General features: G+C 46.5%; 1 protein-coding gene across 2 annotated transcripts in view; it reads right to left on the bottom strand.

The window, feature by feature from the left end:
- The window catches only part of UGGT2 (UDP-glucose glycoprotein glucosyltransferase 2), a 268,510-nt gene extending 263,546 nt beyond the window's left edge, over positions 1 to 4,964 (bottom strand). For both annotated transcript variants that reach the window (XM_066580528.1, XM_066580538.1), the window contains exons 1-2: positions 4,672 to 4,964; positions 3,980 to 4,062 (exon numbers count right to left, since the gene is read on the bottom strand). In XM_066580528.1, the coding sequence (XP_066436625.1) occupies positions 3,980 to 4,062; positions 4,672 to 4,802 (214 nt within the window). In that variant the 5' untranslated portion in view covers positions 4,803 to 4,964. The remainder of the gene's footprint in view (positions 1 to 3,979; positions 4,063 to 4,671) is intronic.
- Between the last annotated feature and the right edge of the window lie 11,448 nt (positions 4,965 to 16,412).

The following is a 16,412-nucleotide window of genomic DNA, read 5'->3' as shown; positions in this document are numbered from 1 at the left end:
ATCACAGCCATCTAGTAAAAATACACGAGATGAAATGTATGTCTTGTAAACATGGAAGACTATTGTAATGGATGACCAACAGATCGCTTCCATCAGAGGTATACATTCTTTGTCCTTTATCTCATGCCACACAACTCAGGATATTTTAAGTTAAAGGGGTTTTCCAGGGAAATACTATTGATGACCTATCCTTATGATAGGTCATCAATAGTTGATCAGCCAGGGTCCGTCGCTCAGGACCCTGACTGATCAGCTGAGCGGACGCATGCTGTCAGCCGCGCATATACATAGAGGTCGAAGCCGAAACCTCCACGTGGAGCTCTGTGTAGTGGCCAGCGCTTGTAACTGCAGGCACAGCTCCCATTGATTTCAATGAGAGCTGTGCCTGCAGTTACAAGTGCTGGCCACTACATGGAAATCGGCACGGAGGCTTCCGCTCAGACCTCTGTGTATTTGCGGCATTGGCAACATGTGCCTGCACAGCTAATCGGTCGAGGTCCGAGTGACAGACCCTAGACGATCAACTATTGATGACTTATCCTGATGATAGTTCATCAATAGTATTTCCCTAGGAAACCCCTGTAAGGGAGGACATATCTGTAGGTTATTTTTTGAATCTGCTTATAAAAACAGATGTTAGGGGTCAGTGATTGAAGCTTATAGAGGAAGCCCTAACAGCCCAAACAGGTTTGTCTTCTGTTACCCCTATTCTATTGGGAACCCATATTTGACCAAGAATCTTGGCCCAGCGACATATCATTTACATTAATGCAGAATATCATGCTAACAGACACAGGTAAATATTTGCAGTTCACCAATAATTTCCTCTTTTCTGCAGTACAGAATGTTCATATAGTCACTCGAGAAATAGATAAGTTAAAGCATTATTCCACCAAAATCATTTATCACCTACCCACATCTGAGAGGGCTTCAACCTCCAGTACCTATAATACGATCTACAAAACCACTCAGGCCTCTCCCCCTATAACCCACTTCACCATTGTTCCATCTCATCCACCACCTTACTGTGTTTATCCCAGCCCTAACCCATCTCTTCAACCTTTCACTGACCATAATACCTATCCACAAGAAGTCATCCCTCCAACCTTTCCTCTTTGCCCAGCTATCACCTCATCTTATTATTGCCATTTGTGTCCTAAAGCCCCATTTACACGGGCCGACTGTTGGTCAAACGATGCCTGGCACCCGTCCCCACACATACTAGCTTCCATTCTGTCAGCCCCGCACAGCAGCGAGTATCGTTGGCTCGCAGTGGGGCAGCTGGAGGTGATCTTTTTCTCCCCCGTCCCTCTCCATCCACTTAACACAGCGGCCGTTCAGTACTGAACAGCTGCTATTTACACTGAATGATCATCATTCAGGATCATTGCTCATTGTTTAGGTTGCAAAAAAAAAACCTGAACGATGAGCGTTCAGTGTAAGCAGCAGCCGTTCAGTACTGAACATCCGCTGCAAAAAGTGGATGGAGAGGGGCGGGGGAGAGCGAGGAGTGAAATCTCCACCAGCCGCTCAGCTGCGAGCCAACAATACTAGCTCCCGTGCAACAACAAGGGAGTGAGTACATGCGGGGACGAGTGTCAGGCATTATTTGCCCGACAGTCGACCTGTGTAAATGGGGCTTAACTCTTTGAACCTTGAAGTATCCTCCCACCTCTCTCTTTGGCTAGCTACAATCTGGTTTCTGGCTTCACCTCTCTACAGAAACTGTCTCAGGGTGCGTTCACACACAGTGGATTTGGTGTGAATTTACTGCAGCGGAAAAATCTGAGCTATAATTTGTGTCGAAATCCGCACCATTAGTGTGAATTTTGATGTGAATCCACACTTCACCTCCTTCAATTTAAAGGGTGAAATCTGCTGCCGATCTGTGCAATAATCTGCAGATACTTCCAGGTTATTGCAATTCATCACAGAATCTTCTGCAGAAAGTCCGCCTCTTGGCTATATGGTCTAATTAAAATGACTCAGGAAAGATGGGTTTCCTACCATTAGCAGAAACCTCTTTCTACGCCTGAGCTGTCAAATGTAACCAGGGAGAGCAGAATACCAAGATATATAGTCTAATTAAAAAGGCAGATGAGTGAAATGCATCTCCTCATACTTCACTAAAGGAACATTTAGCGTCTCCCACTCTCACACTTAGTCCTCATCTTGCTGACCCTCCATTTGTGTCCCCCAAGACTCAGTCCTGGGACACCGACTCTTCTCCATCTACATCTCTAGCCTAGGATAGAATCCCATGGCTTTCAGAAGCACCTTTATGCTGATGACACTTAAATGTATCTCTCTGGCCCAGATATTACCTCTCTACTGTCAGACTCCCAGAGGGTCTCTCTGCCAGATCCTCCTTCTCTTCCTGCTTTCTAGAATTCAACACAGAGAAAATCTAATTCATCATCTTTACCCCCCCCCCCCCATCTCCCTCAATCATCAGCAGATCTATCAATGGCAGTCAATGGCTCCACACTCTCTCCAGTATCACAAGTCCGCTAAACCTGTGGCTGGGTGATAATAATTTTAGTGAGATAATGGGGGAAATTTATTAAGACCGGCACTTCAAAACGCCAGTCTTAGTATGATTTCCCCGGTAAACGACAAACTTAATATATAAAGAGGTTCATCTACTAGGCGCATCTGGGCAGAAATAAACGCCAGATCCAACCTGGTATTCAGTTCTGGCATAATTTACATTTGGCAGCCCAGTCCCCTTCCTAAAGCCCAACCCTTTTTACAAAAGTGGTGAGGGCAATCCAAAAAGCCTAAAAGTCACAAATTTTGGCAAATCCCCTCTTGAGCAAAAATATGCAACTTTCTTAAGCCAAAAACTACCATAACAGGCTTTATGAATGTCCCTCAATGTTTAAACCCAAAAAGATGCAACAACACATCAGGTATGTTGGATAAGGGCGGTCTCACATCTGCATTCGAACCTCCGGCTGGATCTGTGGCTGAGGTTCAGAACGAAATACTGGGAAAAGCACTTTTTCTTCCGTCCAAAAACTAGGTACCTGAGCAGAGACTGAAGTGACCTCATTATATTCAATGAGGACCATTCAGTGCTGTTTGGTTCCATCCTGAGATGAACATAGCAGGAAAGCGGGACTCCCAACGCAGGTGTGAATCCACCCTAAGGGCGAGCACCCACTGGCGTTTGCGTTCTCCGCGGGGAAAAAACGCAGCGTTTTCGCCGCGTTTCCCGCGTTTTTTCCGCGCGTTTTTCGCGGCGTTTTCGCGGCGTTTTCCGTTAATTTCCATTGACATTCATGGGTGCATTAGGAGAAAAATAGGGACACATATGCAACTGACAGTTCCTATGTTAAAAACGCAAACGCAACGCAAAAAAAACGCCAGTGGACAGGAACACATGTTATCTCTATGCCTGTGCAGGAAAAACGCAAAACGCAAAACGCAGGTAAAAAAACGCCAGTGGGTGCTCGCCCTAAGGCTGGGTTCACACAGGGCGGATTTGCTGTGGAAATTCCCTGCAGAGTTTCGCTGAGGCAAATCCACCTGCGGCTGCCAATCCCAGGACTAGCCAGCCATGTGGGCAAGATTTGTCAAAAATCTCGTCCACATGGGGCGGATTCCTGGGAAGCAGCATGTCAATTCTTTTTTTTTTTTTTTGTAACGGCCTCGTTCCTTTCTATGGGAGAGCCGACCACAACGGAAAAGCATGTCGGGAAGCCGCTCCAAAACCCGCGGCTAAGTGCCACGGGTTTTGGAGCTACGCTTATCCCAAGGAAATCTCGCGGTTTTTCGCTGCAGCAAAACCGTGAGATTTCCGCTGGGAATATGTCCGATGTGACTCCAGCCTAAGGATGCCAAAACCAATAGACACCAGAGTTTAGGGAGAGCACTAGATGCTTGAGAATGACCCCCATCCAGCCCACCTCCGATTGGGTATATTCTTAATAAAACTGCATTTTGAAGATGAGAGGAAACATAAGGCATCACTTACCCTTGTTCTTATAGATGGTCAGCTCCTGCACTGTCCCCAAAAACTGCCAAAACCTGTCATTTCCCTCTTCAGCAATGAATTCACTAAAAAGGAAATATGATGTAAGTGCGACGATGATGATGTAAGAAACAATAGTATTGTTACCTGTACATACGAACGAACATGTCAGTGCAGTATGTAACCTGGAAGGGGGGAGGGGAGGGGGGCAGCTATAGGTAACAGGAGCGGCCATTGAGTGCGCCTGTAGCTTGTCATCTTGATATAAGTACACGGTGTAATAAACCCCAATACAAAACCTTATCATTTATTATATGAGGCCCGTCCACACTTACACCACTCGTACACATGTCCATAACAACATTGATTTGGGCACAAGACCGCTTAGGAGCATTTGTCCGGATCCTGCTTTAACTATTAAGTGGATGGAGCACAGTGATCCCCTCACTACTACTTCATCAGCAGATGCAGCAGAGCTGAATGCCATTTAACCCATTGGGGCTGCTGCATTGTTACACTGTAATACCCTGTGAGCCAGGATAATGCAGTAACTTATCCGGCAGTCCCATGCAAGAACACAAATAAGACATCCTAACATGAAGATGAGTTGTGTCAGATGACAGTTTGAGCTCTGCTACATGGCAGAGCATCTCACACATCCTGCCAGCCATACTGCATGTGCTGTGTTACCACACCTGGCCTCCAGTAACAGGGGGCTCTCTGGCCACTTGGCAGCTAAGCTTGCAGTCACTCCTTTGGCTGCAGTCTGGGCAATGAGACTGGAGAGGGCACAGAAGAGGAGGCAGGCGGTGCGCGGGGCAGTCATTGCGGCCGCTCACAGCACTGGTGTCAGCTGGTTCTGTGCGTGGAGATGGCCGGCACACAATGAGGCTCCCCGCACCGCGTTGTGCTCTCTGCCCGCTGATGTGCCCGCACACAGGACACAGGCTTCCGGGATCCCCAGGCAGCTGTGGAAGAGCCTCAATGCGTGACGTCACGCCGCGCCTTCTCATTGGCTGCGACGAGCCGCTATCCTCTTGTCCGCGGCCAATGAGCGTGCGGCAGCTGTCAGCCTCCTGGACCCGCTACTCGGCGGTGCAGGCTGCTGGGGGAGGGTGCGCGGCGCTGTGCTGGCGCTGAGGGACGTGGCGGGAGGCTCGTTCTGTGGGGACCGCTAACTGAAAGCGGTTACAGTGTAGCGCGGCGCTCACTAGGAGTCACCAGCGCGGCGGACTGGCCTGCTTCCTGTCCGCATGTGTCCTGTGGCTTTGTGCTCTGTCAGTTATTAGGGGCTTCACCAGGGGCAGAATGTCCTGTGGGACACTGTGGAAAATTCAGGCCAAACCCTGCAGGTCTGAGGTCTCCCTCACCATGGGGCAACGAAAGCGGTGTGCCACATCAGATTGCACATGCCGGATCCGCCCTTGTGGCCGGCCGGTGACCCCGCGTACCTGTCCGCAGACTTCATAATCGCTATTGCGGATGTGCCGGCCGGCGTGCATGCTCAGTACAGATAATGCTGCGCCGTCGCTAGTTGATGATGCGGATTTCGCGACCTATCCGCAATGATCCGTCTGCGTGGAATCTGCGCTGAAATGGAACATGCTGCGGTTTTCCTTCCGCGAGTGGAAAATTGCCAGTGATTTCTGCTTGTGGACAGGAAATATTTTTCCCATGGCATGTTTATGGGCAGTGTTTGCTACGGAAGCCAGAGGCGGGCGCCCGTGCCAGATTCCGCAATGCAAATTCGCCCGTGTGCAGGCGGCCTGATGCCTCTCCCACGCGGGTGCTTTTACCACTGTTTCTGTGGCATTTTGTGGTAATCGTGGTATAACGCTTCCATTGATCTCGGTGGGGCCTCGCCGACGTGCGTTCCATCAAAGCCCTGGATGGCGCTTTCCAGCTCTGCAACGTTCGAGTGCTGTCTGCTCTATTTTTTGGCATTTAGCGCACCTCATCACCCATAACAATGGTGGGGTGCGCTTATACACGCTGTCAGCCGCAGGAACCTATGGCTGAAAACAAAAGTAAAATCGTGGAGCATTACCGCGTCCGTGTGCGAGAGCGGCCCACATGGGATTTTGTTTTTCTTCTCCACAGAATTACCAGCAGAATCCTCCCATCTCATCCAGACATGCGGGCTTTTCTGCACGGTGCGATATTCCACAACGTCCTGCGGAAAGCGCCATTAAAATATCAAAGTGCGCAGACTGTCGTTTTTTCTAGGTATCAGGGATTGGCATATGGAAACATATATTGGGTCTCATTAAGGCCAGTTTCACATCTGCGGCAGAACCTCTGGTCGGAGCTCCCCCAGCAGGTCCTGCTCAAAATACGGGAAAAAGCCAGAAAGCTGAGCGGAAACCGTACGAACCCCATTATAGTCAGTGGGATCCGTCCGGGGCCGTTCTGTTCCGTCCAGAGATGAGGCCGTTCACCTGCGGGGATTCCCCTTTCCTGCTCCCCAAACAGAGCAAATAAACAGAACCCTCGGTGCAGGCGTTGCCGCCTCTCTTCCTCATGGAAAATCTGCAGCATTTGCAGTGCAAGCCAAGTCAATGAGGTTTGGCAAAATGTAGAGTGACGGGCTGCGTTCAAATATAATTGGTTATTTGTAGGCCTCTATCTTGTATCCATACAGCCATGACTGTTCAGTGTATAAATTATAAGGATTGTATAACTCAGTATTATAGACCTGCTGGAACCAAGTTCATATCTGCACATAGTGTCTCCTTTGTCTACAGAGTCTTGTGATTCTATTGTCTAATTAATCATGCAAATCTATCACCATTGATTTAACCCTTTCCAATCCATTTATTTTTTCTCATCCATTCTCCCCAGCTCCAAATAAATTGGAGCTGGGGAGAATGGATGAGAAAAAATACATTTTCCCTGCACCCTCCTGAACTGACAGAGTTCAGGAGGTTGCAGGTGCTCACTGCACCATGGGGGGACCCGTTTACCTGTCCGGCGTCTTCCGCATTCTCCCTTCTGCCTCCCGGCCCGGCGATCATGTGACCGATGGGTGCCACCTGACCCCAGCGGTCACATGATTGCCGAGTCGGGAGGCAGAAGGGAAAATGCGGAAGACGCCGGACAGGTAAACGGGTCCCCCCACGGTGCAGGCTCCCAGCTTGGCGTTCATATGACCACTGGGGGTCAGGTAACACCGGCGGTCACATGATCGCCGGGCGGAATCTCCTGATCTCCTGCATTACATAGCGCTAATTGAGCGCTATGTAATGTGTAAAGGAGAAGGCAGAAAGGGTTAAAAACCCTTTCTGCCTTCTCCTCGGGGGTGCTTGATGAGGATCAGTGCAGGAGTGCATCTGCACCGATGTGTCTGATGATGGGGTGCAGATGCACTCCTGCACTGCAGTGTCGGGCCTGTCCAGACATCGGAGCTGTGGAGGGAAAGGATGATATCGGGGCAGGCCCGACATTGGATTGGAATGGGTTAAGGCCCATTTACACAGGATGAGTGTTGGGCCAGACACTTGTCCCTGTGTCTCAGCACTCCTGCACAGGAGCTAAAATAGCTGGCTGGGTCATGGAGCAGCCAACAGGGGGGCGGGGCCGTGCAGGAGATGTCTCTCCTCTTGCTCCCCCGCCCCTCTCTATTGAGATACACAGCGGCCGTTCGCTATGGAACGGCGGCTGTTTAAACTGAGCGATGAGCTTCATCACTCATCTTTCATGCAGCATAAAAGATAAGCGAGGAAGCTGATTGCTCATAGTTCAGTTTAAATAGCTGCCATTCCATAGCGAAAGGCCGCTGTGTATCTCAATGGAGAGGGGCGCGAGAGGAGAGAAATCTCCTGCACTGCCCCGCCCCCCTGCTGGCCGCTCCATGAGTGAGACAGCTCTGCTAGCTCCCATGTGACAGCACGGGAACACAGAGACACAGGGATGAGGGTCAGGCATCGCTTGCTCAACACTCGTCCTGTATAAATGGGCCTTTAAGACTGAATCCACCCTCATGTATACTTGGAGCTTAGTGTTGTCATTGTTTTAAGAATCAGTGTTGTTTGTCTGATCTGGTTAATGGTCACTTTGGATTGTGACCTTTTATTCAAATAAGCAACTTTTTGCATTAATATTTGGGATGTAAATATTCAAGCAATAGTCCATACCATTATAAAGGACAGGGAATGGTTTTGGAGAGTTAGAAGCATTTTGGACCTGTGATGGGTAATGCCCTCTCACAATGTGGTTCCCAAGAGGGCCCCCTGTTTCTCTGACTTTTCACCGTTGCTTCTCCGGTTGATGCACAAAGCAGATAAGTATACCTAAGGCTCCTGATTATGTGAGCATGGATGTAACCGCTGTGTAAGAATTGTTTACAAAATGTATCTGCAATATCACCTATTTTTATGTAATTTTTTTTTATTTTTCATGATTTTTTAATTTGTATTAATTAATTATGTTGTATCAACGAACTTGTCCTTCTTTAAAGCCGCATCTGAACTTGTTGTTTTCAACTTGGCAAAACACTGTAGAGCGCCGGGCCCTGGTCAGGCGCATGTATTGCAAAGTTTGTATGAACCGCACAAAACACACCAAGTAATTAAAAGAGCTGCGCGTTGCCTGGGTTGTGCTGCTTACACACCTAAGCATGCTTACAATTTTTTTTTATTCCAGCATTCACATCTTCAAAAGGAAATAGTATTTTCCCAAAGCTTTCCATTTATCACAGCATGATATCAGCGTATGGGGATTAATGTTCCTCAAATTATTTGGCTGGTAGTTTGTTTTTTTTTCGTTCCCAGGTTTATTTTCAAACTACAGCTGCATTTATGCTGTATGAGCAATGGATGATGAGCTCATCGCTAAGTTCAAACAGCCGCCATTCAGTAGTGGAACGAAAGGAGAGAAATCTCCTGTACTGCCCCGCCTCCTGCTGGTCGCTCCGTGAGCGAGCCAGCTCTGCTAGCTCCCATGTGACAGCACGGGAGCGCGGACACACAGGGACGAGTGTCAGGCATCGTTTGCCCGACAGTCGTCCCGTGTACATGGACCCTTAAGCGCTTGCTATGTTGATTTGTGCATTAATTTTAAGAAACAAATATTTTCTTAGTATCATCAAGACAATTGACAAGTCCTGGATATTCATGAAGTGCAGCTGGGTCACTCACACCACCATGGAATCACTGATTGTCAGCTGTAAAGCAGTTGTGGAAAAGCAGGGGGTTGACAGTGGGTGGCTGGAGGTTAAGGTGGGTGTAGCTAATCTGTAGCTCATTAGTATGTGTGACAACTTCAATTAGTTCTTTATTTATGTGTAACTAAAAGACCACTTTGTCCAAAACTACTGAACAAATCAATGCAACATACATACTGCATTGTGTTCCTCTCACTACGTTGTGTAGCCTTCAGACAGTTTTTGAGCGGAAGAAAATGTACTTGTCTTCTCTTTGCAACCTGGGTTTTACCACTTGTTCCTGAAACCCCAACCCCTGGGACATTTAGGGTGCATTCACATGAACGTATATCGGCTCGGTTTTCACGCCGAGCCGATATACGTTGTCTTCGTGTGCAGAGGGGGGAGGATGGAAGAGCCAGGAGCAGGAACTGAGCTCCCGCCCCCTCTCTGCCTCCTCTCCGCCCCTCTGCACTATTTGCAATGAGAGGAGGCAGGACGGGGGTGGGGCTAAGGTCCGGAAATTAGCCCCGCCCCCATCCGGCCTCTCCCCATTGCAAATAGTGCAGAGGGGCGGAGAGGAGGCAGAGAGGGGGCGGGAGCACAGTTCCTGGCCCTGGCTCTTCCATCCTCCCCCCTCTGCACACGAGGAGAACGTATATCGGCTCGGCGTGAAAACCGAGCCGATATACGTTCGTGTGAATGCACCCTTACCCTGCTGGTTGCTGTGTCATAGTTGTGCAACTACTACTGTTTGGATACCCATTGTGTAATGTTAAAGCGATAATGACTAAAGGCCCATTTAGACACAATGATTATGGCTCAAAATTCGCTCAAAAGCTGGCTTTTGAGCAATAATCGTTCTGTCTAAATGCTCTGCCATTGTGCACTGTTCGTGCAATATTCGTTCAAGCTAGAAATGAGCAATGAGCCTTATGATTTTCTCAGCAGGGGGCACTGATAGCATTCTTTCAGCTGGTATCCCGCTGGGGCTTCTGCTTGGATACCAGCTGAAAGCTCTGAGAACAAAGGAGCTGTCAGCACTTCTGCTGTTTCTCATTGCTAGCAGCTCAGCAGAACACCACGAGAACAAAGCAGCTGTTTGCATATAAAACAGCTGCATTGTTCTCTGAGCTATCCTGGCGGTATCCTGCTCCGCCTGCATAACTCTTAAGTAGCTAATTAGCTACATACAGTTATGCAAAGATGATCGCTCAAAACTGTCACTCAAACTGCTGTTTGAGGGAATTTTGAGCGATCATCGTGCCGTGTAAATGGTCCTTAACTGTAATCTGAAAAAATGTACAGTTGCCTAGCTGTATATGCATGAAGTGCAGCTGGGTCACACTCATATAACCATCGAACCACTGATTCTCAGCTGTAAAGCAGGGGCTCACAATTAGTGCCTAAAGTGTAAGGTGGGTGCAGCTAACCTGCCGCTTAGTAATATGTGTGACTACTTCAATTAGTCCTATATTTACAGTTTGTGTAACTAAGGGACCATCTATGCTGCTTGCTTTGTCATAGCTGTGCAACGTCTGCTGGTTGGATACCCGTTATCTGTAATGTTAACACAGTAATGGCTGACTGTAATACGTAAAATGTCCAGCTATCTTTTTTTATTAAGAGACAAAAAAAACCTGAAAATAATTTTTATAAACGGACTGTAAACATGTTCAAAAAACTAATGGATTTTATTTCACAAATTATAATTATGGTTTAGAATAGAGATGAGCGAGCACCAAAATGCTCGAGTGCTCGTTAGTCGAGTCGAACTTTCAGTGATGCTCGAGAGTTCGTTTCGAGTAACGAACCCCATTGAAGTCAATGGGCGACTAGAGCATTTTTGTATATGACTGGTGCTCTGCTAAGGTTTTCATTTGTGAAAATCTTAGCAAATCACCAAAGTCATGTAAAAAACACAGAAATGGATAGGGCAGGCGAGGAGCAACATGCAGGGCTGCATTTCGGGCTCCGAGGTCTCACTATTAAGCCACAATAGTGGCAAGAGTGAGACCCCCCCCCCCCACTGTCAGCATAACGATCGTTCTCCTCTGCCACAGCTGTAACAGCTGTGGCAGAGAAGAACGATGTTAGCCCATTGAATTCAATGGAGCTGGCAATACAGCCGGCTCCATGGAAAGCAATGGGCTGCCAGCGAGCGCTGGATGAATTTTCGGGAAGGGCTTAAAAATATAAGCCCTTACCTGAAAATCATCCTAAAATGTGTAAAAATAAAAAAAAATTATGTACGCAGTAAGATCGTTCTCCTCCGCCACAGCTGTAACAGCTGTGGCAGAGAACGATGTTAGCCCATTGAATTCAATAGAGCCGGCAATACAGCCAGCTCCATTGAAAGCAATGGGCTGTCGGCGAGCGCGGGATGAATTTTCGGGAAGGGCTTAAAAATATAAGCCCTTACCTGAAAAAGAAAGATTTTAGTGTAAAAAAGAATAAAAATGCAGGCATTCTCTTCAATGGAGCCGCTGCTGCTGCCGGCGACTCCATTGAAGACAATGGTTTGCTTGCACACCTGAATTCTTTTTCAGGGAAGGGCTTTAAATATAAGCCATTCCCTGGAAATGAATTAAAAGTGATTTAAAAAACAAAAAAAATAGATACTCACCTCCCTTCAGCTGCTGGGGCACAGCCGCGTCTTCTCCTGCTGTCCCCTGCACTGTGGTGCTGAACTGCTGTCATTCAGCTGAGAGCTGCGGTGAGCCAATCAGAGGCAGCATTCACTCACCCATTCATGAATTCATGAATGGGTGTGAGTGAGATCTGCCTCTGATTGGTCAGGCTTTGACCAATCAGAGGCAGCTCATTCAGCAGGCGGGGATTTTAAATCCCCGGCTGCTGAATACTACAGAGAGCAGTTCAGCAGAATTGCCAGCTGGCCGCAGCTGAACTCCGTCTGCCGGGACAAGGTGAGTATATATATATTTTTTATTTTTACACATTTCTGGATGAATTGCAGGGAAGGGCTTATATATTTATATATTTAGAAAATTCATTGTGCGATCGCCGGCAGCCCATTGCTTTCAATGGAATCGGCTGTATTGCTGGCTCCATTGAATTCAATGGGCTAACATCGTTCTGCCGGGACAAGGTGAGTATATATTTTTTGACTTTTTACACATTTTAGGATGATTTTCAGGTGAGGGCTTATATTTTTAAGCCCTTCCCGAAAATTCATCCCGCACTAGCCGGCAGCCCATTGCTTTCAATGGAGCCGGCTGTATTGCCGGCTCCATTGAATTCAATGGTCAGTGCTCGTTTAATCGAGACGAGCACCGCGTGGTGCTCGTCTCGAGTAACGAGCATCTCGAGCACCCTAATACTCGAACGAGCATCAAGCTCGGACGAGTATGCTCGCTCATCTCTAGTTTGGAACATGAACTTGCTTTAAGTGGGCCAGGTGGTTCTTCTTAGTACACAGAACACCAAAGGCAGTCAGGAGGATCCAATCTGCAGTAAGGACCACACACCAGCAACACAGGAGTACTGCCAAGGCACAGTGCCTTCATAACTCATGAAATAGTCAGCAAAGTTATTTCTTGATTGGACACCCGAAGTGGTGGGAAGGCCAGGATCCCAGTTGATGTCTGTGTCAAAGGCAGGGTGTAGTACATCCACATCTACCTCAGGTCTGTATTCCTGTAGGTAGTTGTGAAGCACACAACATGCCTTGACAAGGACATCAACTGTTTTCGGGTCTACGAGGATGACCATGGTTAAGACTCTCCACTGACTAACCATGATTCCAAAGGCACACTCAACCACTCTTCGTGCCCAACTCAGCCTATAATTAAATATCCTCTTCAGGGCATTGAGTCCAGGTTGGACATTAGAAGGAAAGCCTCATCCGATACCATAACAAAGGGGACTGGATGGGTTGTTCCCGGAAGTGGTCTGGGGCTGAGAGTGTAATGCCTTCTTGAAGAATTTGTATCCCAATTGCTGAAGTTTGCAGCACACGAGAGTCTCCAGTACTGCCGTAGGCACCAACATCGATGGAACTATTTTTTTTGTGTGCATCAGCCACCGCCATCAGGAACACAGAATTGTTTTTTGTGTAGTTATAGAACCATGATCCTGAGTGCGCTGGCTGAATCACCTGTATATGTTTGCCATCGACTGCACCCACGCAATTGGGGAATTTGGCTACTTCGTGAAAGCCCGCTGCTACACTTAGCCATGTCTTGTTGGATGTTAGTAATACACGGAGGCTAGTGTTTATAAAAACATTAAAGTAAACCTTCTTTACTGTAATTTCATCAGAGCAAGTAAAATAGTATTTGTCTCAGTATAGAGTGATACTAAGCAGCATTTTTCCACAGACATTAGATTGGCAGATCACATAATTTGCATGGAAGGTGGCCAAGGATGTTTTGGAGAGATGAGGCAGAAATATCACAATTTATATACCTTGGCCTTCTGACCTTTGTCAATCTACAACACAGTTTTTCTGTTACCAGCATTAGACAAATCCTGGCCCTGGCTGCTGCCCTGTCTCCATCATTCAGGAGCACTTCACTAGGCCTCTGTCACTTCTGGGCCGTCTCCCGGCTATAGGATGGGGCAGATTAAACTGGAGTTAACCTTGCATGCCCTGTGTAAATTGCAAGCCTACATAAAATTAGCGATTTTGTAGTACCCTTCTGGCCCACTACATTTATGTAGACCTTATAATTTTTGTATAGGTTTCTGGTCACGGGGAACCATCTATACCTCTCTACATTTTAAATTCCTGCTGGGATCTCCACCATCTCCTACTGTGTTTCCCAAATAGGGCAGCGGTTTCAGTAACAACATCTCTTTCTCGCGGGGCCTTGCAACCTTCCCGGATGCACTGATCCTTCTGTCCTCTTTGTCATTGTTGCGGATTACGGATTTGGGCTCACAGAACATGTTCTGTGTCCCTTTCCCCACTGTGGTCTTGACAACAGAAGACTAGTCTTGAATTGCAGGCTTACTAGGGCAGGCTGTTGTGATGGAGTGTGCTTTTGGAGTTATAGTCAGCAAGTGACAAGTTTTTCAGGGCACACTTCAGCTTGATCCAGAGAGTGTGACTACCATCATTCAGGCACGTGTGGTACTCCATAATTTCATCCATATTCATGATGTTGCATCTAACATCTATCACTGGGTGATCATCAGCAGAAAGTGTCTTCTGGAAAACTCCAACATCTGGCCTGTGTGTTCCTGATCTATTTGCAGACTATTTTTCTTCTCCACAGGGATCTGTGCCTTGGCAGCTGGAATGTCTCCATGGAAGGAGGTAAATTGGAATTGTTTCTGCAGATGTTTTTGAGGACCCTTGATGTGGGTTGCAAGCTTATGTATTTTTGCCAATTTTTAAGCTAGCAAATTTAAAATAAAGTAAAAACAAATCATGTGTAGCTTTTTTAAATGTAAATTGTGGCCATAATATTACCAATGCCTCATTATTTTTTTTAAATAAAGTGTTGTCAATACTTTGTGCTTTATTAAAAGGATGGGATAATAAAGAATTTGTAATCATTGTATGGATCTTCCAGGCATTAAACAAGGATCTACACACTGGTAAGTACTGTAGAAAATTTAATGCATCTTAAGGAATTACAACCCTTTGTATTGCCATGTTTTTTGTGTTTGAGGTTCTGATACGCCTTTAACCCATTCCCGCTGCAGGATGTAAATTTACGTCCTGGCAGCAGGGTACTTTCCGCAACAGGACGTAAACTTACGTCCTGGGGATAACGTGGGATCACATATTATCCCGCAGTGGGAGCCGGCTGTCAGTCACAGCCGACGTCCCGCTGCAACAGCGGGGGGGGGGGGGGCATCGGAGATGCGCCCCCCGCTGTTAACCCCTTCCCTGCCGCGATCTAAGTAGATCCCTCTGTGTCTCCGGCTGGCTCTCGCGATGTTATCGCGAGAGCCCGGCTGGTTGCTATGGCAACAGGACGCCGGCTACCGCGTCCTGTACTGCCATAGCCTATGATCGCTATAGTAAGCGATAAGGCATGGCAGGGAAGAAGCCCTGCCATGCATTATCGCAGCGATCTGAAGTGTAACAGTAAAAGTCCCTCAGAGAGACACAAGTGTTGTAACAAAAAAGAGAAAAATAAAGTTCAAAAAATAAAAATGTAAATAAAGTCAAAAAAGCTTTTTTTATGCTTTTTCTCATATTAGCATAAAAAAAGTCAAAAATTAAAAACCCCACATATTTGGTATCAACGCGTCCGTAATGATGCGTACAATACATTGAACATGCTTTTTATCCTGCACGGCAAAAAGCGTTAAAAAAATGCTAAAAAACTGAGGCAAAATGCTAATTTTTAGCCTTCTGCCTCCCATAAAGCGCAATAAAAGTGATTAAAAAAAACAGATGTACCCCAAAATGGTACCAATAAAAAATACAGCTCGTCTCGCAAAAAATAAGCCCTCACAGAGCTCCATCCATGAAAAAATAAAAAAGTTATAGCACTTTGAATGCAGTGAGTTTAGAAAAAATTAAGAATTTCCAAAAAAAATGGTTTTTATTGTGGAAAAGTGAAAAAAATTTTTGGTATCATTGTAACCGTACCGGCCCGCAGAAAAAAATGTGTTGTATCATTTATGCTGCATAATTAACGCTTTTAAAAAAACCCAAAAAATCTATGGCAGAATTGATGCGTTTTCTCTTCCTACGATCATAAAAAAAATAATAAAAGTTTTACAATGTAGTCTATGTACCCAAAAATGGTACCAAAAAAAATCTACAGTTCACCACGCAAAAAACAAGCCCTCATACGGCCGCGTCGACGGAAAAATAAAAAAGTTATGGCTTTTGAAAAATGGAGATGGAAAAATACCAAAAATGGCTTGGTCCTCAACGCCAAAATAGGCCATGTCATTAAGGGGTTAAAGAAGGAGGAGGAGTTAAATCTTAATTAACAGAATGAGGTGTAATATAGTTGCATGTAGTAAATGATATCACATACACTTTTGCAATAATTTCTACAAAGGTTAAGTACTTAGTTACTTACACATCACCAAGGGCTGCTACAAGCATCATCTGTCTTAAACATCAGCTAGGGAAGCTCTAGCGAAGACAAAGAACCCCTTAGAAATTCACATCACCAAGCGGACATCTCTGGTCATGGGTACAGAGCTTCTAACTCAATTGGGGCTCGCCAGCTTACTTTACACTCAAACCATAGCTTACGTATCAATGCTGACGTGTTGTTTACCAAAGCCATTGCACCTGGTAGTGGCCAATCACTTGTTGTGAGGTAGTCAGGATCACAAGACATTAGCCTCAGACAAGAA

This window comes from Eleutherodactylus coqui, chromosome 1, assembly GCF_035609145.1.
Source record: "Eleutherodactylus coqui strain aEleCoq1 chromosome 1, aEleCoq1.hap1, whole genome shotgun sequence".
NCBI classification, from domain to species: domain Eukaryota; kingdom Metazoa; phylum Chordata; class Amphibia; order Anura; family Eleutherodactylidae; genus Eleutherodactylus; species Eleutherodactylus coqui.
This window is presented reverse-complemented; position numbering and strand designations above follow the sequence as displayed.